At 33.6% G+C, this 27,026-nt stretch overlaps 1 protein-coding gene across 2 annotated transcripts in view; it reads left to right on the forward strand.

Moving 5' to 3' along the window:
- The window catches only part of LOC149070940 (transformation/transcription domain-associated protein-like), a 271,954-nt gene that overhangs the window by 85,870 nt on the left and 159,058 nt on the right, over positions 1–27,026 (forward strand). For both annotated transcript variants that reach the window (XM_089248856.1, XM_089248857.1), the window contains 10 exons: positions 301–578; positions 8,903–8,988; positions 9,764–9,904; positions 10,859–11,015; positions 11,558–11,753; positions 15,159–15,448; positions 18,439–18,723; positions 19,372–19,575; positions 21,782–22,548; positions 25,047–25,191. In XM_089248856.1, the coding sequence (XP_089104982.1) occupies positions 301–578; positions 8,903–8,988; positions 9,764–9,904; positions 10,859–11,015; positions 11,558–11,753; positions 15,159–15,448; positions 18,439–18,723; positions 19,372–19,575; positions 21,782–22,548; positions 25,047–25,191 (2,549 nt within the window). The remainder of the gene's footprint in view (positions 1–300; positions 579–8,902; positions 8,989–9,763; positions 9,905–10,858; positions 11,016–11,557; positions 11,754–15,158; positions 15,449–18,438; positions 18,724–19,371; positions 19,576–21,781; positions 22,549–25,046; positions 25,192–27,026) is intronic.

A 27,026-nucleotide genomic window follows, 5' to 3' on the forward strand; every position in this document is an offset into this window, starting at 1 on the left:
TTTCCAATTAGGTTTTTCAGCACAGAGTGTCTATATTAAAAGTTAATTTTTCTATTTTAATAACTGTACAACCCTTTGCAATATGAATGACATATCTGAGGTCCACACTATGCCTCTAGGATCAATAGTTCACCAGTAATTTCTAGTATAAGGTGTTAGCACCGTGTATAATACTCAAAATAAATGTTTAAAAAAAAGAATGTAGTGACCAACTCGTGTTGTTTAAATGAATGCATTCACTTTGAGAATCCAGATGTTTTTGCATCTCTAATTTGCATTTAATTTTTATTTCCTCTGTAGTTGCAGCCTGTGTAAAAAGTATTCAATCTGATGTTGAACCATTTGCATCATCTGTGATATGCCATTACACAGCAGTCATGGTTGCTCAGCAGGTAGTGCTCAGTGAAGAAGCTGGTCATGTATTAAAGTTCAATGGGATGGATCCTTTGGTTCTAATTGATGCTCTAATTTCATTCATGTCCCTGCCAGATAATGATACAGATCATTATACTTATGCTTGCACTGTAATCACTCAAATTACCCGTGTTGCAAACACTTACCTGTCATCAGACGAAATGGTATGTTGAAGAAAGTGTCAATTCTAGATATATGAATTTGTTATTTTGCACTTGAATCGTTCTTTCAGTGTTATTTGACAGGGGTTTTTTTCCAATGTTTTTCATCTGCTTTTGTTCATATTCTAAAGCTATATATAGACTTGCTTTTTATTTATGAAGTTTAAATATAAAACTATGATAACAGTTTATATTTACATTAACTATGTATGTATAATATATATACCGGGTGATTATAAAAAAACTATCCCGACATATGGGCCCCTTACTATCATACCACTCACAGAAACAATGAAATTTTGGCATAAGGTATTTTGAGGTATGCGCTCAAGAATGATATGGAAAACAACAGTGTCACTCTAACAGTTACAGTTGCAGTGAGAAAATTTCAAAAATATCAAATGGCAACACCAAGTTTTTTGTATTGGAATGCGATCTCCATACTGAAAAACACTAAATAGCGTTGGAATGGCACCTGTAGCACGAAAATCCCCGGAGCTAGGCAAGGAAAAAGTAAAAAGGACTTTGCCGTGCACCAGAGCATTAATGTTCGTTTCATTCGTCACACCGTTTCTTCGGCTGAGATCCCAGCCTGATTAGTCCTCCACAAGGTCATGTGGAAAATTTGTGAAACACAATAAAATGCTTTATTTTATGCTGCTTCTCTGTCCTTATTGGTTGTCCTCACTTTTAGCCTATCTACCGCCAGTGATTTTCATGCTACAGTAGCCGTTCGAACGCTATTTAGGGTGTTTCACAATGGAGATCACATTCCAATACAAAAAACTTGGTGTTGCCACTTGATATTTTCGAAATTTTCTCACTGTAACCGTAACTGTTAGAGTGACACTGTTGTTTTCCATATCATTTTTGAGCGCATACATCAAAATACCTTATGCCAAAATTTCATTCAGTTTCTGTGAATGGTATGATAGTTAGGGGCCCATATGTTGGGATAGTTTTTTTATAATCACCCTGTATTTACTTTTATCATAGTATATGTTTAATGATACATTAAACATATACTATGATAGAAGTATTTAAGGCTATTTGGCCATCTGAAACAAGGGGTAAAACTTGACAGTGAACAAATACTTAATCACTGTATTCTGAGGATGCTCGTCACCCATGCAAGCAAAGCGGTGAGTTTTAATGTTTATTCACAATGGCCGAACATATTGAAATCCTTCAATCAAAGTGCAAATTATGACCACAGAAGCCATTATTTCAGTAAATTTACTATGTTTTTTTAAAGAAGACAAAGCAGTTTGGGACAATCTTTTCCTTCCCCATTTCAGGGAAATTGTTAAGTGAGACTGTTAGAGGGAAAAGCTAATCAATATTTTTGAAATCTCCATTTGCTATATTTATTGCTTGAGTTTAATTCCTTTATATGTACAGTCTTCTAGCAACTAATTTAGAAGATGTATAGTTGAAGTACCAGTGATGTGATTCAAAAAAAAAAAAAATGTTATTTTTGTTAATATTTATGAAACAAAGGTGGAAAAAACTGTCTGTGGGGTCAGTAGTGTATTTACAGGGGGGGGGCTAAGCGGGCTATAGCCCAGGGCGGCAAATTCCTAGAGGCAGTGGAATTTGGAGTATAAAAAGAGGGTGGGGAGAAAAAAACCTTTTTTTTTTTAAATTCACGTTTCGTAAACAAGTTTAAGTGCCATATGCATCATTTCTATCGTAGATAATATATAATTATTATGCATATAGAAACGTCCTCTCCACTTGTCAATACAATGTGATGAATTTTCTTCCTTGTAATCTTCATCTCCACAAATAACCAGTCTTTCGATGAATCTTGTATTGACAAGTGGAGAGGACGTTTCTATATGCCATCTGGTTGGCCTTTGTCATTCACAAGCTATTAGTTGATTGTTGATGCCGTCCATGTACGGTGCCTTTCAACATATATATACGCTCCAAGGTTGAAATATTCTATCTGCTTCCATAGCTTAGATGGTAGAGCACTCGTCCGGCAAGCGAGAGACCGGGGTTCGAGTCCCCGTGGCGGCAGTGATGAATTTTCTTCCTTGTAATCTTCATCTCCACAAATAACCAGTCTTTCGATTAATCTTGTATATAATTATTAAACCATATTGTTTAGTAAACCACTCTGTATATTCAAGTAATGCAAGCACATTCAAATCACACGAGTGCACAAAACCACATGGTCGCCGCCTAAAATTTTAGTCAGTCCACGAAACAATTTTGAGAAAGTATTTCACTATTTCAAAATACACTTTAAGACGTGCGGTTAAACATAATATGTATAGATATTATGTAATGCATTATTGATTTTGTTGCTAGACTATAACCAAGATCGCAGAAAGTATTTCGTCACCATTGAGTGGTGCTGAGATACTTTAAAAAAGTTAGACTGAAATGGGAGGGGGGCGGCAAAAGCGTAAATACGGCCCTGTGTAGGGTAATGCAACTACTAGTACATTGGTCTCTTTTTGGATCATAAGACCACCTCACTTTAGCATGCCAGTGAAGTCACTACTGTTGTTGCTTCGTTGCTTCTTTGTGAAGGGAAAGAAAGCCTGTGATATAAATACACCACCATGACATGTGTAATCCAGTCCTCATTCATGAATTTGCTTAAGATAGAGCATCAGAATGTAGTGCAGTTAGAAAATGCAGTAAGAATGAGAAATTTTGATGCTGTATATAGTTTTCAGCAACTTCGATAGTTAGAAATGAAAGAAAATTTATATTCAGACCACTTTTATGAGATTGTTTTTGAAAAAAACCACTCATATCATCTTACACCATTTAAAAATATAACATCAGAATACCCCAAGAATAGAAAATGTGGTAACAATGAAATATTTTGGTTAATAATGAACCAATATGAGATTTTTCAAAGGAAAAAATTATATTTAGGCCAGTTTTATGTGATTTTTTTTGAAAAAAACCACTTGGTTTAAACCAAATAACCAAGATTTGCACATCACACTTTTTACATATTTTTCAATATCTTTCTCACATCAGAAAGGCATTTTTCCCCCATGCAGAGCTATTACTCAATGAAAATGGGTGGTTTTGTTATTGAACGTATTATCCTCAGCAAAATTCTGATTTAATCTTTCCAGTTATATTTTTCTTCTACAAAGCAACCAAGCATTTATTGAAGCTCAGTCTAATGTTGTGGAAAATGAGCACTGGCAATTCGCGCAATGATGCTCACATGAAGTGCTTTTGAGCCATCTGATCATTATCATCACTTATAATTTTTATAAGACAACCATAAATGCATTATGGGCATTGTATAGTATTTTATCATGTGTATATATTGTTTATAATTTTAGTTTTTAATTGGGTTGCTGTATATTTGAAATATATGACATCCATATTTGTTATGGGCATCTTTTTCTCAGTCACCTCGTTGGGCATTTTGCCTGTTGTGGCGTTGTATTTGTATTAAAAGATGAGTGGATCAAGTTTTCTGATCCCTCCCCTCATCACTAAATACAATCTAACCACAGAATCTGAAGATACAGTCGACATTCATTATAACAACTATATTGTTACATCAAAAATGGATGTTGCGTTGGGTGATCATTATATCAAAAGAAAAAATATAAAACTGCCATTATATAAAAATATTCTGGACTTATTGCACCAGTTTTGTTTGCATGATCATGAACATCAATTGTATCCTTCGTTCGTTAAAGTCATTCCATAACATTAGAAGATCCAAGCCTGTCATTTGGGATCTTCTTGCTCCATTTTCATAATAAAACACATTGTTTAGAACAGTGTTTCCCAAAGTAGGCAATATCTCCCCCCCCCCCCCGGGCGGTAGAATGGTCCGGGGGGGGGGGGGGTGAGAGAAGTACTCCATGTTGAAGATTTCCTTGTCAAAATTAGCAGAATAGCTTGGATAACCTTATTTCTTCAAAAATCAGAATTTTGCTGAGGATAATAAGTTCAATAACAAAACCCCCCATTTTTATTGAGTAATAGCTCTGCATGGGGGAAAATGCCTTTCTGATGTGAGAAAGATAAAAATATGTAAAAAGTGTGATGTGCATATCTTGGTTGTTTGGTTTAAACCAAGTGGTTTTTACCAAAAAAAAATTCTCATAAAAGTAGTCTGAATATAAATTTTCTTTCATTTCTAACTATCGAAGTTGCTGAAAATTATATACAGTATCAAAATTTCTCATTCTTACTGCATTTTCTAACTGCGCTGCATTCTGACGCTCTATCTTAAGCAAATTCATGAATGAGGACTGCATTACACATGTCGTGGTGGTGTATTTATATCACAGGCCTTTTTTTCCTTCACAAAGAAGCAACAACAGTAGTGACTTCACTGGCATGCTAAAGTCAGGTGGTCTTATAATCCAAAAAAAGACCAATGTACTAGTAGTTGCATTACCCCACAGATATTTTTATTTCCTTTCCATAGGATGCACATCTCGTACTGTATATCCCCACCAGGCTTAATATAGGATCATTATTATTTTCACATATTTTCAACATTACCCCCAGTTAATCAAGGTTCTACTGTACAGTAATAAAAGCCGAAATTGGACAGTTTATGAAGTGGCTGGTGATCCTTGTCCAAAAAAATTTTCAGTTAGAAATTCCTTGGAATATGGACTGTGTCACCATTTGGTTAGGATGTAAGTGATTCATGAAAAATAATCAGCTATATACAGGGTGATTATAATTAAAAAGTTTGGATTTCAAAACACGAATGAAAACTGCTGGTCGGAATTACTTGAAAATTTTCGTGGGTCCATTGCATGAAGCAATTGAATTTTTTTTGGTGAAAGAAAAAAAAACTTTAAAATGTACAAGTAGATGATGCTATACTTGGCCAGCAACGTAATCTATTTTGCGCAAGCATATCACTTCCGCACTTCAACAGCCTCAGTATGTGAAATAGCAGGACTACTTTACACCACACTAACCCGGTCATATATTACTATACGGAAATTTTCAGTTGTGGAGTTGGGTGGGAAATGACGCTGCCATCTATCAGCGGTCCCCCCAGGCCTGGATGGTAAAGAACTTGCTTCTGATGCAAATTTGGCTGGATTCGTACTCGTGTACCTTGACAGCAACCTTCATTTAGTGGAAAGCGAGCATCTTACCACTGCGCCACTCTGGTGCTAAATACCAGAGCTGGACAAATCCCAGATGATGGGGTGACTAAAAAATCGGTTTTTGACCCAAAATTTTACATGCATGTATCATTGCTGAAATGAAGTGTAAGTATGAGACAATTTTTTTTTCTTGATTTCGTAATAATGTCTTCCAACATGAGAATGAGTCATAAAGTTCCGAAAAGTAAAAAAAAAAAAAAATCATTACTGAGGACTGTTTTCTCTTGTAGAAAAAACATGCTTCACTCTTAACTAATTTGGCTGGCGCCAAATTTTTTTTTCGATTTATCCAGCCCTAGTGAATAGCACAACTTTATATCAAGATGCACACTGCAGCACCAGCAAAGCAGCTGCCATCAACAAAATGTTATGTGCAGTGGTTGGATTGTAAACCTTATTAAATTGAAAGCACATCCATATCATTACCATGGCATAGTCCTACTCTGATCTGTTTTTGAACAAGCATTTGTGTTCTTCCACCTAACTGTGGTTGACATATTTAACATTTCTTGTGTAAGTTGTGGTTTGTTTAAATGACTTCATTTTTGTGATGTTTCCATGAATTATGAAATTGTGTTTATGAAACTAATTCCCATGTGCTGGATGAGTACATCATCCTCTATTTTACATTTTTAAGTATTTTTCCCCCTTTGCCATACAAAATTTCATTGCCTCAGGAACATTCATGTAAATTTTCAAGTATTTCTGACCAGTGGTTTTTATTTTAGTGAGAACTTTAGTTATATAACCACCCTGTATATCGTAAATCATTGCTAATTAATCTGCATTAATTATACTCCATTAAACACATTGTATTCGCCTAGTTTTTATCATAGTTTTTGCAAAATACCTTCCTAATTAAGTATTGAAAAAGTGACTGGAGAAAACATCTTTATTATAAGGGCTAATAACAACGTAGAGAGAGAGAGAGAGAGATTTCTCAAACACAAAATATTTCTTTAAGTTAAGCTATAAAATAACTAAATTGCAAAAGTTTGTTTTTATTAAAATGTAAGAATTTGGGTTTTTTAAAAAAAAAAAAGATTTTTTTTACCAACTGTGGTGCAAATGCAACTTCACTTATACAATGTTTAGAATGTAATTTTTTTTCATCGGATATGCAACAGGGAATTTTTGGGTATTAAAAAAGATCATTAATTATGAAATTTTGTGTGAAAAAAATTCTCTGAATCTTTCATATTTTATTGCTTACATATACTCACTATATATCATCATCAACAACAACAATCATTTGCAATCCACTTCTGGATAAAGGTCTAAATTTTTCCATTTTACACTTGTCTGCTTCTTTTGCCATCCTGTTGACTGCAGCCACTTTTCAGATCTCATCACTCCATCTTGTTTGGGTGTGCCTTCTTGAATGTTTAGCACCACAGGGCTGCCAGTCCAGAATACTTGTTCATCTGTTGTCCTGTCTTCTTGGAATATGTCCAATCTATTTCCATTTTAACAGTTTAATTCTTTCCTGGATATCATATACCTTTATATGATGCCTAACATATATCCTTCCATGCTTCTTTGTATTGTCTGCAGCCTTTGTTTCATCTCCATAAGTCAGTGCTGGTATCACTGGTTAAACACTTTTCTTTTCAGGCATGATAGCATGTGGGTCTTCAGAATTATACAGTTTTTGTCAAAAGCACTCCATCTGATCTTCTGTTTATTTCATTAATGATTGTCCATGACAATTTCTTGTCCCAGGTATTCATAGCTTTCTACTTCTATGTCTGTTGTTAAGCAGGATCTTCAAAGCAAAGAAGTTGAACATAACTTTAGTCTTTTGCAGATTCATTTTCAAAACCACCTGAACACTTGCTTTTGCCAGTTCTTGTATCATTTCTTCTAATTCATCTGGATTACTGCTGATAATAAAAATACACTTATGTATATATGAACATGTATTTAAATACATCTCCCTAATTAAAAACCAACAGTAACACTCTATCAATGAAGGGTTCCAATGTCTCGGCTAATGATTTTCTACAGCAGCGGTTCTCAACCTTTTTGGACTCGTGGACCCCTTTTCAATGCATAATTTTTACGGTGGATTTTCCCTTTAGACCTCTTTTTTTTTTTTAATTTATCTATCAAATTTACTGATTTATTTTATTTTTCTCAAGTTGCGGAGGAGCCCTTGGGAAGTACACACAGAGCATCGGTTGAGAACTGCTGCTCTACAGTGAGGATACCCTGGTAAAAGTATTCATGTTGTTCATCGCAAAAAGCCTAACATTTTTGAAATAAATCAGAGTATAAGTGAATTTTTAGTGACATCTTCGATCATGCTCTTGTTGTTGTCCAATGAATCAAGCATTACAGAAACACATAGTTATCATCCCTTCATGTCGAAACACACGCACATTGAATTCCATATTTCAAAATGTATTAAAAAATAGTCACTTCTTTATCAGAAACTTGAAATCTTTGTTCCTTCAGCAGAAGGTTTGATTTTTTTCAACCTGAAACTCAAAAATTAAGCTTGCCGTTTAGAAAGTTTTAAATAAAAGAAACAAAATCACAAAATCATTTCAAGTCCTTCTGTTCTATGAAGTTAGGTGATGTGTCATAATCAGGTCTGTACTCTTCTGAAGATTGTACATCTTCTAATTCACACTCTCCGCTGACATTTGTGATTCTGTGCTTTTCAAATCACAAACTCACTGTATAGTATTCATTTACAAATAATTTAGGTAGTCAGAGTTAATTTTATAAATGTATTTCATCATGAAATCTCTACACAAGCAAGTCAAAAATATTAAAAAATTACATAAAAAAAGTTGCTCAGGGCAGCTGACCCCATTGCCTCCTTCCATTTCTGGCCCTTATTGGGATTACTCATTATTAAGTAAGTCACCCTGCTTATGAAGTTATTTTTATTGTCTCTAATTATGATCTTATACAGAGGTATCTGACTGTTCTATAAATTAAAACACTTTTGCTATTCCATTGTTTTTTGACAGGAATAAACACAGGTTTTGTATATGTATGTGGTTTTACATTATTTACTTATAAGTTTCAGATACTACCTATTTCTTGTATGTAAAATATTTATTTCAGTGGGGAAAAAAATCAAAAGCCTGTGATTAAAAAAAAATATCATTTCAGCTTTTTAAATTTGTGGTCTAATTTTTATTTGTATGTAATACTTGTCGATTCTCCAAACTACATTTATAGATTCGTCAGCTGCCAGTCCATGATTATCTTGCCAAAAAACTAACAAGTCTATGTTATGAAAGAGCTTGGTATTCAAAATTTGGGGGGTAAGTTCTTAATCTTTATTTATACAAAATGAAATTTGTGAAGTTTTATTTTTTATTAAGTATGAGAATACATAATCAGTAGAGCTGGATTTGAATGACTTAAAAACCGAGAGAATAAATTCTATAAAAAATATATTTATACACTGAAAAAACTAAAAATATGCCATAAGAGCCTAAACATATGCTGTAAAATCTTAAAAATATCCCTTTATATAATAAATAAGCTGACCATATTTCTCCTTGAGAAAAATATGGAAATTGCAGGAAAATCGCCAATTATCGTCAAAAATGATACAAAAGGTGCACAAATAAAATTTTCAATTATTCCTAATATCGCTAAAAAATCAGCAATCATTGCCAAAAAAAACGATGCCAAAAGTAAGTAAAATTGCCAATTGTGGGAAATTAATTTGAAAAAAGATAGAGCTTGCAGAAAAAATCCCTTTTTATTGTACTGCTGAAGTATGCAAATAATGCTCTAAAATATGAAAATATGCCTTTAATTCTGAAAATCATGAAAAAATGTGTTATCATGTGAAATAGTGAAATCATGAAAAATATGCAGTCATAGAAATCCTAGCCTTAATAATCATTTTCCTGAACTAATTTTGTTATCTTATACTTTTGAAGACTCTTATTTTGGAATGTTTACAGGTCAGATTATTCTTTTTCATGTTGAAAAGAGATTTTTATATGATATTCACTCATGTCTATTATACAGTAGTTGCATGTTTTCCCCCCAAACTATACATATTTTCTTTTTCATGTATCATAGGAGCATTGGCATAAACACTTTGCTCAAATGGCACACTTCAGTGTGGGTTTATGAGCGAATGTCTATGTTCTTGAAAGCTCTAATGTACGTGGTGTCAGATCTTACTGGTGAAATTTCCATTGGTGTGCAACACAATGCAAGGTAAATTGAAAGTGTAATTGAAACGTAATTACATTTATGTTTCACAATCTCATAAATCAATGAAAAAAAGGTTATTTCTCCAGAAACGTGTGTGTGCGTGAGGAGTCTACCTAAACCTCTATGTAAAGGTGATGTGCCTTTTCAATCTACTTCATTATGATTTCATTAGCTGTGTTCAAAGTAAAAAAAGGTATTGTACATTAGTACAGTATATATATAACACATTATATATATAACTATACATTAACTATAAGGTGTGTAAAATTGCACCACGGGTCACTGAAGTGCTCTGGAACTGTGCTGCAGATCACTAGAGTGATCTGGGAATGTGCCCCATAGTTCATTTTTACAAAATTAGGTTTGAGATCGCTGGCAATGGGCAGATCTTCAAAGTCGTACATTGTGGCTTCTAGAGGCATAGTTAATCTACGTAAGGAATAGGTGACATAGATGTGTGCTTGTTTAATGCTTAGGGGAAGTTCTTTGTTAAGGTATTCTGGCAACCCGTGAATGAAAATTGACTGAGGCAAGGGAGCTGCGACAGGCGAAAGTTTGAAAACCATAGCTTTAGTTGTTAAACTGTCTCAAGAGTTTGAAAATTGTTTAATCAACTCTTCAATTGTTAGTTCAACACAATAGTTAAAGAATCTGGTTTCTTGAAAGTTTTAGCAAAGGCAAAATTTTTGGAAATGTTCCAGCCAGAATAGCTTTTAAAATACGAAATTATTTTAGTGTATCTTCATTTTAAGAAAAGCACTAAACAAAATCATAGTGGAGTGTTCGTTTGAGTGTATGTTCTGGAAAGTGTGTTCTTTTGTTTCTTTTTCTTTCAAATCACTAGCTTGACTGGATGTGCTAAAATACGTTAGTATTGGTGTGACACATTTGTAATTTTGTATTGATCAAATCATATAAGTTTGGTTATTAATTATTACTTTTTATTATGTAATTAAGCCATGTTCTAAAACAAATGCTGAAGGAATTTTGTACTCCCTTGATGCAAGACAGTGAAAGTGATGATTTAGTTGATTTGCAAACAAAGGCTATCAGTGAAGTCACCCAAGAGCTTATTCAATTGATCATATCACATGATGCAGCAGTTCGAGAATTAGTGAGTAATGTTGTTATAGTATTTGAATACATATGTTAGTTAATGCCATTTGGTGTGTATGTCATGCCCAATACTAATTTTGCAATTTGCCCAGACTTCGACATTGGCTGTAGCATATTGGTTACATTATATGAATAATCTCATTTTGCCATAAGAAAAAATTAAAAGAAAACTCATTGTGAATTGAATTTACTGATTTAACATCATTTTCAGCATTATTCTGTGTCTGCATATTTTTAGAATTCATAAATTTCTTGAAAAATTCATTTTTATAATAACATCCTTGAAAAATAAAATAAAACTTATACCAAAGTTGAACATCTTTGCATTTCCATTGCATTTACTGATGAAGGATTTGATGTATATATATACTAATTTGCTTGCCACAGTAACAGGAAGACTGGTACAAAAATTTGGGGTAGTAGATATAGAAATTTACATGAAAAAAAAATCATGAAACATTGATGTTACATTTTTGAACATTTTATATTAATAGAAAGATTTTTTTGGAATCATATTGCTGAATTTTCTTTTTTCCAAAGGCTCAACAGTGTATCTCTGTGCTGGCTACTGTGTCAGAAAAAACTGTCAATGACATTTTCACACCTTATCTAGTTTTGCTGGAAGAAACTGTTCTGCCAAAGCCCTCTATTTTCCACTTTTCTATTTCTGCACAGATTGGTTTGATGAATGGTCTTTGCTTTTGCATGAAACAAAATGATCCTATCATTTCTCTGAGTAAGCCTACCAAATTTTTTGCCATTTTATTCATTTTAAGTTGGTTGATAAAAATACATTAAAACGGCCAATATACAGAACCACAATGTTATTTATTTGTATGTTCAAAGATAAGTCCACTCTAAGAGAAGATACTCAAAGTCAGTGATCAAACCAAGCAGTGAAAATAACTTTTGATTTAAATTTAATATACAGTGAAACCTGTATAAAACAGAATGTCAAGGGACAAATTTTTTTCCGTTACAAGCAGATTTCTGTTTTATAAAGGTGCACACAAAAATATATTCAGTATTTTTTTCTATCATTATGCAAAACTTAAATTTTTAGAATATCATCCAAAATACTATAGACTGACGTGTATTAAACAGTGACATGCATATTATTACCGTATTTTGAATTTTTTAATGTTATTTCAAATTACAACACATTTGAAGTTTCATAATCTGTGCAAATAATTAAACTTCATTATAAAAGTCTTTCCTGAATAGCAACAGAATGAACACTTATGTCAAAAGTGAAAAAAAAATTACTATTTAAAATTAAAAATAATTGAGAAATAATGCATACCTTTTTAAAAATAGTGACAGTGAGATCAACAACCAATTTGTGACCCAACACCTTTGTGAAAGAAAGATTATACATTTCTGGCCATATTTACGTGAATTATTTTTTGAAATAATCAAGCACAGTTTTCTGTACCAGTGCCGTTCTTACAATACAGGTTTTCCACAAACATTAGAGCACTGGTTATCATGCTCAAAAGCTCCATGTCATTTTATAAGCTGCAAAGTCCTGTAAATTCGTAAGGCACTGAACTGCACTTGGGTGTACGAGTTTATCCTAAGATTTTTTTCTGCAACTGTGTTGGATTTCTCTTCATCAGTAAGCTGCCCCGATATAGCAGTTCTAATACAGTTTTTGTATGGTGCTACCGTTGCTAGTTCATCATATACTGTTATGAAGTCTATTGCATGCAATCCTACTTTTGCTGCATCTAATGCATCTTGTAGATTATCAATTTCATGACTGACTAATTCTTCTATTGAATTTATTTCCCCGGGGAAGTTTGCTCTCACAAAACAGAGTTTTATGGTTTCACTATCAACTTTTTCCCATGCTTTCAAAAGCCACAATATTGCAAACTTGGTGCATTTTTCATCTTTGCCAGCAGTGATTGCATTACAAAACAAAGCTCTGGTAATTGTTTTCATGTTTGGAATCACTCCTTGATCCATTGGCTGTGTAACACTAGTTGTGCTGGGGGGGGGGGGGGAAGCCAGTCTAACATTAGAAAGTTCAATGTGAGGATGGCAAGTCACATTGTCAAGAAATGGCAGAACCTGTCTTTTGTTTCTTCATCCTGGCATTAAAGGCAACAAGCCACTCTTCCATGATTTTAGCTGTCATCCACGCTTTTTTTTTTTTTTTTGCCTTCCACTCAACCAGTAGAGTTTTTGGATTTATATTCCTGAAACAACATGGTTTAGTGGATTTAACAATAGCCAGAGGTTTTTCCTTTTCTCCAGTCATGAAAGCACACAAAAACACATTAAGCCTTTCCTTCAACTTTTTGCCTCCAGCACAACTTTCTCCCTTCAAGCAAAGAGTTTTGTTTAGTAGGGTCCTTCAGAACAATCCGGTTTCATCTCCATTCGCTATGTCTTTAACATTGTATCTGTTTACAATTCTGTAATGTGCATTTAGAGGACATTGTGTTCTTCTATATTTTTCCTTTTCATTTTCTGATGCAGACGTTTGGTCCTTGGCATTCAGTATGCCCAAGTTGTATTGATTGTTACCGTCTTTCCAAAAGCATGGGACTTAATCTTTTTATCTGATCAATTCAGAGTTCAATAAAAAAAATTTTTTGTTTAAACCCGGAATTCTATTTTTTTGCAGACACGATCAGAACATTATCCTTCAATTAAATTCAAAAAATTTTCACTCCAGTTATTCACAGTCTCAAGATCAATATCAGCATCTTCACCACATACTTCCTTGAATTTTATTGAATGTCGTTTTCAAAAACTTTCTAGCCTTGGATTGGATGCATAGAAATCTTTCTTCCCAAGTCGGTTCCTAAGGTTTTTTTTTTGCTTCAATTTGAACCATTGGCCCAGATATCTCTATTTTTTTAGATCTATCATCCACAAACCATTCCCATACAATTTCATTAATTTGCTCATTTCCAGTCTTGCATATTTTACGTTTTGTTTCTCCATTTCCATTCAACCATTCTTCTCAAATTTCACGTTTTCTTTTGATAATATCATACCATTAGGTTTTTCCAATAGCAAACTTTTTGCTTTGGAAAAAAATCTCTGCAACACTTAAATTTTACAAACTGGTGGTTGAATGAAATGCGAAACACATGAAAGACTCCAGCGTAACATTTTCTTTCTTATCCCACACGTTTTTGCACACAGTGCGTCTTAAATCATCAATCAGTGGGTTGCAGCAACACCATACTTTATCACATAAATTGTGAGTCTCACTCACCTATTCCTCTCCCAAACTACTTAAAATGGAAATTATCAACAATTTTTTAAGAAACAGAATTGCTTTCTAACGAAAGCCATCATTTTCATCATAAACGAAACAGGCTTTTAATAAATCTGCTTTCATCCAAACCCAATCGCTTACTTCCAAAACCAGTTCACATACAATAGTTACAATAGTTTTCACATACAATCACATACAATACACATCGTTTTTCCTAGAAGTAAGAGTTGCCTAACAAAACAAAAATCAGTACAACTTAATTTTTTCCCATTCAAGGGACAAAAACACTTGCACTTGGCCAAAAATTCTTTCCTTTTTACCAGGTTTTTAATCAAAAATAAACTAAATATGCCTTCTGTTTCTATATTATACAGTTTCTGTCTTAAAGAGGTTCCCCATAATGAAAAAACATTCATTATCCACTAGACTATGTCTCTGTTTCATTCAAGACAGGTTTCTGTTTCATACAGTGTTCGTCTTAGACAGGTTCCAGATTCCAGACACAGATTTCTATGTTGTTTAACTGTTTCTATGTGGGAAATTGAAAAGAAGGCAGTTATCGGTACGAGTTATTTTTCTTCTCAATATTTGCTCAACACTAATTAGGCATCATCAGAAGGTCTCTAAATTGTTTTACTGAATATTGAGTTAAAAGATTCATTTTTAACTAAAAGAGTGAGACTTTTAACAATGAACAATCGAGGCAAATTAGTACCCAACAAGCTGAGAAAGCAAAATTACACATTGCGCTCATTGGTCAGTCTTCTCTTGAAAAGTCTTGCACTTATCAAACTATATCACTTATAGTTTATATCACTGAATATAATTTCATAGACAAATTATATTCAGTATAAGTTTATGATATATACAATTAATTGAAGTTTTAAATGTATTTTTAATAAGATCCTGAAAAGACTGAACACAAGATATTGTTTGAAGATTTGATGAGAGTTTGTAGCATGGAGGATGAAGACCTGAAAAAGTATTCTTGTTACAAAGACATTAAAGGCTTAATGCATATTCGTTCAGCTGCTATGGGTGTTCTTATCGAGTGCCAAAAGTTTGAAAATAGAAGGCAAGAAGTATTTATTATGATGTTCAAATACATCTTTTCTCCAAACTGTGAACTGCAAGAACACGCATTTAAATGTTCAAAACAAGTAGTTGACAAGTGGCATATACAGATTGAGTTGGTATGTAGTGTATATGATTTCAAATGTTTAGTTTTTGTTTTTTATTCCTTAAAAGAATAAATAATGCAACTTTACTTTTTTATTTTCATGCTTTCTTTAATATGTTTGTTTTATTTGCCACTAGCTTTTTTACCCGTCACGCGTTGCTGCGATCTCAAAAGAAAGGAAATTCAAGGAAACTCGTTATGATAACATTCAATTTACATTGTGTCATTTTTATTGAAACTTATTCATTTTCATATGGAAAACATATCAAAGCATCATTTTAATTCTATTTATTTATTAGAGTGCTTGTGGATACACAATATTTTTTGTTTTTCCATCTGGTGTGTACACGAATAAATCAGAAGGTTTTCTGACGTGTGAGCTGGCCACATACAGTTGTTCATGTGAGAAGCACAGATTCTCCAAATCTAGCCCACACACTTGCAGGGATTGTCCTTGTGCTTTGTTGATGGTCATTGCAAAAGTGAGTCACACCGGAAACTGAATGTTTGACTTTAAAGGGCATATATGTTGGGATCATTGGAAGGCGTGGCAACACACACAAAATACATCTTCCCCCTTGAATTTCCATTCTTCTTCCCCCATTCAAAGTTGTAGCTTCGATGACATTGTTCATCTTTTTCACCGAAAGTCTTGTACCGTTGCAAAGTCGTGGTGGATTGATGTTTCTGAGAAGAATGATAGGCACACCAATTTTCTATGTTAAAATGTGCAGTGGCATACCTGGCAAATCAAGTGAATTCAAGAATTCTGTTGGGTAATTGACAACTTCGTCTTGATTCATCACAGTATCAATGGACTTATACATTGTTGCTTTGCCTGGTATTCCGTTTTGAATGCTGAAATTGATGGCATTGACATCATTGTTCGTAGCTGCTAATATAGCATGTGCACTGAGCCACTGATGATTTTTGTAGTTCCATGCAATATTTGGGAAAACCTTTTGATAAAGTCTGCATTACCACTTACAGGACACCCTGTATATAGGCTAGCAGAAATACCCGGCGCTTCCCGGGTTTTCTTCAATTACTGGGAGGATTGGAAAAGTGACAAACCTTTGTAAAGGAATAAACTGTTACAATAACAGAATTAAAGGTGTGACAAACCATTGTGTAAAGGCATATATACATGTCTGAAACGCATTGTTGGAAACCATGGTAACCAAAGTAAACGTTCCGAAAGTGACTGTTGGGGCCCAGAAACCATTGCTTCCTGACGGTTTCTCACCCCTTTTGGACATTTACCTTTTTGCTCTGATGAACTTTTAAAGTAGCCAGTAGCCTACGGTTCAATCCCAGTCCTGTTTGGTATATATGCAAAATTTGGCGACGATCGGCCTAAAACTGTAGATTTGTATAAAAAACATACATACAGACATACTTTCACATTTATATATAAGATTACTGTTTCGCTTTAATTTATGTGCACCAAGAATATATTTTAATTCTGAAGTGAGAAACATCTAAAATAAGAAAAGATGCATCATGTTTTTGCATCTGGTTTTGAATGTACAGAGATTTGTATGTGGTTTGAGAAATTGTTGTCAGTGAATAACCAAAGCTGCTGTGGCGGTTGAGTGGTCACATAGTCGCGAGGATCCAGGTTCAAACCCCACAGTCGCCGCTGTGGTGGTCAGCTGAAGTTGGTTTTCTGCTGTTCCCAACTTCAAGGCACGGATGTGAGCCGATCTCCCCATTAAAAAATCTCGCCACAGGGTGCAACAGGCCTACAACGTTACAATTACTCATTCATTACACTTCACTCACTATGAATTGAGAAAACCCCATAGTTTAAAAAATTGATTGCAGATGGCTGCACTACACATAACAAGCATTACACAGCAAAACTTCAAGGTTCACTATACATACATCACATTCCAACATGGACCAATTCGTTAGAAGTTCCATAGAGGAATATGGACGAGGTGCATGTCTGGTTTAGTAGTAGTAGTGAATAACCAAAAAAAAACTGAAGTGACCATATGTATTTTACACATTGGACAAATTTCAGTATTGCAAAAATAAATATGTCTGTGGAAAAAATTTGTTTCCCCATTCTTTCACTTTTTAATGAGATTCAACATTGTAACTAGTTATTTGTAACTGTAGTTATTGTAACTGTTAGCATACTTACTGGTTTTTTATTCTTGAATAAAGATAATATATTACAGGGGAGAATTTTCATTACGTGAAGAAACAGTCAATTTTTTTTCTTTCAAAACTGTGCTTCTTTTGTTAGCAGCAAAATCTAACCATTGTTCAAACTTAGCATAGAAATATACTTTCTATTTGTATTTTTTTAAGTAATTTTGCATCATCTCACAGAGATTGCAAACAATGCAGAGTGGAGATCTTATGATGCCATATGATGAGTTAAAAATAAAATAAAGAATGTTAGAAGGGCGTGCAGATGAGAGAGGGATTGAGAAGAGTGGGGGGTGAGATATTGATGGTGAACTAGGCTGAGACACTGATAGTTTTCAACTGCCTTTCGAATAATTTTAAGTAAACAAGGACAATTATGTTGGTCACCATTACAAAAAGAAAATAAAACTTTTTTCCTCTCTCAGAGTGACTCCCGAACGTTAAAATGGTCTATGTCCATTCAAGGGAGTCTAATATATTATTACATCAGTTAAAAACCCATTATAGCTCCTTTCAAACTGAAATTAGTACATAATATACTATATATTAGTATATATGTACGTACTGCATAGTATTCTTGGGAGGGGGGGAAAGGAAGAGAGGGTTTTGTCTCAAGAAGGAAATTCAAAAATTTCCCAATGCCTGGGACTATTCAGAAACTCGAACTTTTGGGGCTCAAATTTTCAAGACTCTACTGCATACAAGTAGAAGTACTATAATACAAATACTACTTGTATTACAACTGCAAAAAGTAACACACTCCAATGTATTATCATAATGAATGATACATAAAATACAGTTCATTTAGATTTTTAAAATGATTTTTAATTATTCAATCAGGTTAACAAGGAAATATGTCACCTGTCAAGAAAAATATCCAGTTATCTAGATCTATCAGTTCTAAAGCAACTAAGCTATGTGGTGCAACTGTTTCCCAACCACGTGAATGACCATTTGCGAAATGAATTGCTTGGTCATTTGCAAACGTGCTTTGGTATAGCCAAGCAAAAATCTGAGCAGAAAGATGTAAAAACCAGAGAAAAAACTGAAGGAAAGAGATTGGAAGAAGTTGGCCTTGAATATGAAACAAAAATTTTTACTTCAATTCTCAACATTTTGCATTTGGTAAATATATTTCATCTTTAACCCCAGTGTAATTCATTTTGTATATAATTATATATTTGTATTGGCTGTATTTTTTGTTTTTTGTAATTTTGGGGTTAATTTTTTTGGCATTTTATTCTAAGATTGTGTTTTTACTGTGTCAGTATCCATTTCTGTTATATGAATGTAATCTTCATTTTAATGAAAATTTTTATCCTATTATAACTTGGGTATCTTTAATCATCAAAATTAAAGTCTTATTTCTTCACAAAACCCTAGTGGAAAATATGGTAGTTCCATTTTTTAGTACTTACAGTATTTCGGATACTCTGTCATTAAAGTCAAAAGAATTTCATTCTGTGACTTTAATAATACCACTGACAAATCATACAGACACCTCACTAATATTTCTCTATGTTATTTTTCTGTGAATATTGTTTTATTATTTCTTTGAATATTTTTCACTGGAAAAAACCATTCTGTCTCTACCCCTTTTCTGTGACCAACAACAATCCAGACATATTCTGTGAGGCAATTTACAGCCAGCTACCCTGTGGTTGTGGGTTAAAGCAGAAAATTTCGGTGCCACAGGTGGATTATATTTTTGCAGCATAAAAAGGAGTAATGATGTAAGCATTATCATTAATTATATCATTTTTCCAATATTAGGTGCCCGCATCGGCAGTTAAGTGGATTGAATCTTTGATATATTTGACTTTGAGAATGGAAGATGTACTCAATATAGAATTTGAAAGTCCGTTTCGACTGCCATTGTACAAATCATTGGTTCCCAGTGATGCTCCATATCACACCATAAAGTTCTTTTTTATTGGCACCAACTTGAAAAGTCCACGAATGAATCGTTTCTTTGTGGTAATTTCTTTTTTAAAGTTTCAATTATAGGTTAATTATGCTTAAAAGTTATTCTAAAGCTGAATTTGAATTGTTGTGGAGGCATTTTCATTGTCAGCAAAATTAAGTTATACTCTGATTCCCAAATATAAGTTTAATCTGCCCTACAGTAGATCACATCTACTGCAATTGTATGGGTGAGTTGAGTCCTACTTCAAGACAACTGCAGATCACAATAAATAGTGAACTTCTTACAAACAAGAGAAATACATTTTTTTTACTGGTTTCAGTGACTTATTTCGACCTTTCTGCTTTTTCAGTTTTTATTTGTAGATGCCATTAAGGATGTGTCATATTTTCATACGCTTGTTTTGATTTAATCTTTATTTGAACCCCTTCCTCACCTTGTCATCAAAAGTAAATCAAGAGGCCCCCATCTTCCGTCCCTTTGACGCTTACATAATACTTGAATAACCCCTTATCAAGGCTATGAATTGTAATTTTTATTAGAAGCCATTATGTGACCAAGAGAACCAAAATACCTACAGTGGGACATAGACTTGGTTGAAGGGGTGCAGAGAAGAGCTACGTGTGTCCTTATTGGCACACGGGGCTTGAGTTATGAAGAAAGACTTCATCTTTTGAATATGTTTACTGGATGAATGCAGGTGTCAGGGAGATATGATCAAAGTGTTCAAAATTTTTAACGGGATTGATAGGATAGACCATGATTTATTAATTCGTCGTCAATCGACTGCTTTTACAAGGGGCACTAGTTTCGATTGGTAAGGGGCAATTCTAGGTTATGGTGTCGCAAGGGAATTTTTCTCTAATAGGGTTGTTAATAAATGGAATAGCTTACCCCTGCGGCAGTAAATTCTAACACAATTGACACGTTTAAAAATAAATACGATAAACATGTTAGGGTAAATCGATAATCCATCCATACGTAGAATAAGACAACCATAAATACATTATGGGCATTGTATAATATTTTGTCATGTATATACATATTGTTTATAATTTTATTATTGCACTTTTAATTGGGTTGCTGTATTTTAGTAACATATGACATCCATACTTGTTATGGGCATCTTTTTCTCAGCCACCTCGTTGGGCATTTTGCCTGTTGGGGCCTTGTATTTGTATTTTATAAAAATGTTATGCTTTTGTCTCTAAATTGACAGAATAAATCAATTCATCTGTTGTATTATTATTAGGTATGAAGATGATTTTTCACCTTCCATGTTCCTCTAAATAACCATTGCCATCCCATTACTTTCTTGAAGAAATTGTTTTTGAGATTTCTGCATTTATGATGATTTAAAAAGGAGTAATATGAGAAAATAATTTTTTTTTGAATGGCTATTATTTCTTTTCTGTCATCTTTTACAAATTTTTAGTTGAAAATTAAATTTTATTATGGAAACATACTGCACAAACAACACGTGCTATATACATTCACAACATTTTACTCATATGGTTGAAACCTTTAAATCGAGAACTCAACAGACTCAAACCTTTAAATCGAGCTTCAAAATCACAAATGTTTGGTCCTTCAGATTTTGAGATTCCTTGTACATATAATGTTGTTATACACATATATGGCTATAGCAAACTTCAAAAAAAATATAAAAGAACTTAATTTCTTTGACTAAAAGCTTCTATATTTTTCATAATTTTCCAATTAAAATTCCTTATACATATGTTTATTTTGCACTCATTCCTATAAATCCAGTATATATTACAGTATACAGTACCACCTTGACTTGTAAGATTAATTTATTTCTGAAGTCTTGTGTGTTGCTTCATGGAAAACTTGTATTTCCCTGAGAAAATTTTTGCAAATAAAATTATGGATATCATATTAACCTTGTTCAATGCTCCCAAAATGTAAACACATGTACAAAAATGATCGACTTATGAAGAATAACAGCTGTATTTCCTCTTACCAATAAATACAGTCTAGTACGCATGTTTTTTTTTTAATGCACCTAAGCTTTCATATCCTAAAAAATGAAATTTTTGCTTTCAATTTATGCTTGAAAGTCAAATAAATACTTTCTCATAAGTTTGAGCATTTTATTGAATTATTTTTTGCTCATGATGTTTGATTACTTGCACCTTAAAACACGTAAGTCAGGGTAAAACCATATTTTAAATATAGACTTTTGATAAAAGATTTTCAGGCTTATTTTCTAATTATAGGATATTTTTTTCTTTATAGCATCTTTTGAAAAGTGAGCATGGGAAAATATTCCGTACCATTCTGCAGAAAAATCCTCATTATTTAAAAAATATTATATCTAGTACTGGATCACATTCATCATCTACATCATTCCAAATGACACATGGCTTTTTCATGGCTATTAAAATTGTAAGAATTTTGGTTGATCATGACAGTGAATGGCTTCTATCTCAGCCGGATCTGGTGTGTACATTGCACAGGGTTTGGATTTCTGAAGAAATCAAAGAACGTTATTCAACTGTAGATAACATCCAGTATGCATGCTATAAAGAACTTGAAAATGTTGCAAAATGTCTTTTGAACGTTTTCAAACATAAACCAGAGGATGTGGAGCTGTTATTTCAACTGTTTAGAGCATTTACTCGAAGAATAGTGGTTGATGTTCATTTTCTTTTAAACTTTCTAGAAAATACTGCTATAAGAACATACAGCATAGATTGGAAACGCAGAGCCTGTTTCAAGTTTGTTGAGCTGTTCAATGATGGACGATTTCCCCAGGAATTAAAAGCAAAAATCTTGCAATATTTTCTCATTCCATGTTTCCAGCATTCTTTCGACAACAATGAAGGAGACTTGTTGATTCAGGGGCCTTCACAAGATAAAGAGAAAAACCTAGTGACATTGTTTCTTGATCAAGTCATAAACCCAGAAAACCCTTTCAGCAGATCAGATTCTGTGCGAATACTTCTGCTCCAGTTTTCATTTATTCTGGTTGAGCAAAGTCCTCAACATGCAACTAACATCAAGTAAGTTGTGTTCCAACAAATCAAATACAGTAAAACTTTAAATAGATATTGTTAGGATTGAAATCATGTTATTATCTTTAAATTGTTTATTCACTTATCTAGTCATGCAAAATACAAAGAGATTCAAAAAAAGATCGGCCGAACTTTATTAGAGCATGGAGTCATGCTGGGATGCAAATTTGTAGTTATCCATCAAAAAATACTATTAAAAAAAATTTTCAATCAGTTCTATTTAAAGAAAAAAAAAGGGGGGAACCTCATCCTTTCCCTTTCTAAATATATACCAAATGTTGCTCTACAAGTATTTATACTCAGATGACTCTCTGAGGTTTGCATCCATTAAAACTGTATTCATTTTCCTTACTTAGCTTATTTTTCTTATGCAAAGTTATGAAGTGTGGAAAATTTATTCATTTGACAAGTTTATTTTTTTTATTCAGAATTCTTTTACAGAGGTCTGACTGTATATTTTTTCCACTTTTTTTCTTTGCATTTTTAACATTGGCATTGAGTAATATATTTTTTATTTATAATTTGTGGTTTTGGCGAAAGGCTCATACTCATCCAGGATTGTAAATATATGTTCCTTCCATCACATTGTTCTGATGTAACTAAAACAAGGCTAGACAAATTGCAAAAGAAGTCTAGTCACCCAAAAAAATTGTTTACCTGAAAAAAGGGATCAGAAACAATGCTTCTCTTTTGCCTTTTTCATGCCATAGTGACCCTTTTTCATTTTGGCATATATGCTACTCTAAATGCCAAATATTTTGTGCTGCTCGCAGCCTGCAATTTAGTAACTACATGAAGAAAATTTTAGGCCCCAATACCAATTTTTTAGTTGCCATGGTGACCGATCGCCTGGGATTTCTCCAGCCCTCGACGAAAATTCTATTGCCCATATTCTTATAGCCTAGACCTGTTGGATCAAATAAAGATGTATATCTCTTTCCGAATCTATGAGGATGCACAGCACATTGCTTAATATGATCACATCAGGACTTTTTTTTTATCCGAAGGCACCCCAGTAGCGATTTCTCCATCACACTGTTCAATTTTTCTGTTCGAGTTATAATTCTCCCCTTTTTTCCTAAATTCAGCCATAGTAAGAAGTGAGAAATGAAGGAAGTTATTTATTTTTCTTACCTTGAACACTCTCTAAAGGAAGTCCATTCTGGAAGCAGCACCATATATTTAAGGATCATAAATCACATCATCCTCAGTTCCTGCATTGCCTGTGAGAAACACTAAACAGCACTTTAAAAAAACACTTAGTTTTATAAAAGGCTCAAGAGGCCTCAAAAGTATATCTAGATGTAAACATTTGGCAGTAACTTATTCATATTCATCTGCTAGTAGAAACTAATTTTAGGCAGTTCCATAGTTGAAAATAAACTTAAAAAATGTAAAATTAAAAATAACCTTAAGCACTCTGAGGAAAGTTAAATTATGCCTCAATTAGAACATAGTGAACTGAATACAGAGATGTAAACAATTTTTGACTGTAGGCTGACCTCTATAAAAGAGTCTTGAAGGTTGATAACAATAACGTGTAGGGGTAAAATGTGCCATGCATGTTTAATCTCAGCTTTAAAATGTGCAGAAAAAATTTTGATGAAAAAGAAATTGATAACATTAACCAAAATCCTTATAACTATATATATAAAGTTTTCTTAGTTCAATAAGAAGCCTATCTATTGAAAAAAGGCATACACAGGACTTTCTCAAAAAGAAATGTGGATCATCTTTTTTCTTCCTGGGGATGTCCATTTTTTACTACTACTGCTATTTAAATGTACATGCACCTTGTAAAAATTCCTCTGTGGAATTTATCTGTATACATGCCGGGATATGTCATATGTGGATATTCAGAGCCCTAACATGTTTATATTGTCTGAGTTGAGCTTGTTCTGTATCTCTACTGATGCTGACATCTTGCTTCCTTAGTTTGAAGTGAAGATGGTAAATGCTTTAATTTCTATGTTATGTATTGTATGGAAGATCTGCCTGCTCTTTGCAGAGAAACTTTTCCCATCTTGTATTCACACCTCCTTGTTTTTACTGCAAAGAAAATACCAAAATCTCCGCTCGGGGAGGGAGTTTGCATCTGCAGGCCATCCTTTATTTAGCATTTGCTTTCAGATTCAATTGTAGAAATTTCTCTGGTAGCCTCTTTTCCCTAACGCTAGTTAATCTGCTCTTTAAAAATAGGTCAATGTTTTTCAAGCAATGCTTAATCAAAGTTTCCTTGGTTTAAAACAGGAGAAAAGAGGAAGGGAACCCCACCCTCCCTCATAGTCACTCACTTCATTGTTATTCTATCGTCATCTTTGTTCTGAAATTCATCCTGTGAACTAGTTTTGGGTTAATGATGAACTTTTGAAAACAGATCCAAAATCAGCTGAGATTAAAAAGAATAAGAATTTTGTTTGGCAGTATGTTAATAAATCCTATTGATTCATGGATTCTTTAAAATAATTTTTGCATTTATTTTTTAGGGAAAGCAAACAAATATTCAAATTTGCACGAGGTTACATGAAAGCCAAAAATTGTGTCGACCCTGGTACAAAATATCATTATCATCTTTTACTTGCAAACATAATTTCCAAGATGGTTTCTATACGTAACCGCTCATTTCTTCAGGTATATATATTAGTTATCTCTTTTAACATTTTTCCTTTTTTTTTAGATTATAAAAAAATATTTTATGAATCACCAGGGTGCCTACCACCACAGGAAAGTCACAAAATGAGAAAAAGCTCACGGAAGTCAAAAGTCACAAAATTTGGGTGAAGGTCACAGATTTTTTTTATTCTCCAGAGATTTTTATAATTATTTCCTTAAAATCTAGACTTTGGAGAAGCTGTGGCATTCAATATTTCTTCTCTCTCAGGTTTTATTTATTCTTTTTTTTGCCTCGGAGGGATGGATGGGTGAGTAGCAACAGAAAAGAACAATGCCAATGTGTAGTCACCCCTTACATCAAGGCAGATATTATATGAGTGGGGCAAAAAAACAATATATACTGGATGAACAAAAAAGAACTTTTCTTTCTTTGCTTGTCCGGACCTTTCAACATCTGTAGTATTCCCCCTAAAGCAGTGTTCTCAGGATCACCTGATAATTCCTAGAGGAGGAAGGGGGACTGTAATAGACCACGGCAGTAGGGAGTCCTTGTGGGAACAAAATTGGTTTTTGTACAAAGGACATGATATCTGTTCTCTGACTCTCGCAAAGTTTTCACTGAGGATGGCTTGTAGTAAATTTATACCATGAAAAAACAATGATGGTGATTGTCCCGGGCCTTAGGGCTGCAGCATTTGTCAGCCCCATCCTTGTGGGAGACAGGTGAAAGGGCACAAATTTTTTCCCCTGTGAAAGAATTTTTTTTAATTATCAACCATTTTTTTATTTCGATCACGTCTATCTTTACCAACGAGGCAAACGAGGAAATCGTACAGTATATGCATGCAACAGAACAAGAGAGTTCAAGAAAAGACTGACATTGGACTCTTTTGCCATTAATTGTGTTGCAACATAATTTTTAGGCCGAATTTAAAGGAATACCACAGTGCATCCAAAAGTGTGCATCAGGCTCCTAGAAGCATAGCACAAATCAAAATAGGGATTTGTGCACACAAAACCTATTCTTTAAAGTGGTTCTTTTATATGGTGAAAAAACTGCCAAACTTCTTGGAAAGCTGCTGACGAACCATGAATTATGCAAGGGAGGCAGCTGACAAAAGGCAACCATTGGAATACGGTAACAAGCTTTGCGATCTAGACCAGAGCTCTTCAACCTTTTTCTAGTCACGAGCACTGCCTGTACCCATCATCAAAAGAAAAGCACTCTTACGTCATGTTTGACATACGAATGCATGAAATTCTGATGATTTTAGTAATTGAATGTAATTTGCACAAGGTGTTTAAATGAAACGTTGAGCAATGCAAATTTTTTTTTTATTACGCCATGATTATGTTGTCTGGGGGTACCCTCCCTCCAACCTACGTTTTTCTAATTTTTTGAGTTGGAACTCTGCGAATTAGAAAAGGTCACAGAAAAGTCACCAAATTTTCTTTTGGTATTTGGTATAACAAAAAACATACTTTTTTAAAAAATGGTGTGAAATTGGTTTTTTTCTTATTGTTTAGACCAGTGTTTATTAACACGGTATTGTTACACATTTTTGTACAATCGTATACATTTTTTAGACATCTGTCCAAACCAGTGTTTGCCAATATGCATCTAGATGCGCGCAATTCATGCATCGAAATTGTTTTACTTTCAAAATTTATTTTAGATGGGACAAAATACTCCTCCTTAAATTTCAGGTAATTTTTTTGCAACAGTTATTTTTCTATTTTTCATTTAAAAAAATGCCTTTTACAAAACTACCCCTTAAAATTTTGGTGGAGTAAAATTACTCTTTAGAATTATTTTTTGGATAACACTGATCCAAATACATATACACCCTTCA

The sequence above is a fragment of the Pholcus phalangioides genome, unplaced genomic scaffold, assembly GCF_987345545.1.
Source record: "Pholcus phalangioides strain wild (caught in Gottingen) unplaced genomic scaffold, Ppha-v1.0 ptg000020l_1, whole genome shotgun sequence".
In the NCBI taxonomy this organism is placed as follows: domain Eukaryota; kingdom Metazoa; phylum Arthropoda; class Arachnida; order Araneae; family Pholcidae; genus Pholcus; species Pholcus phalangioides.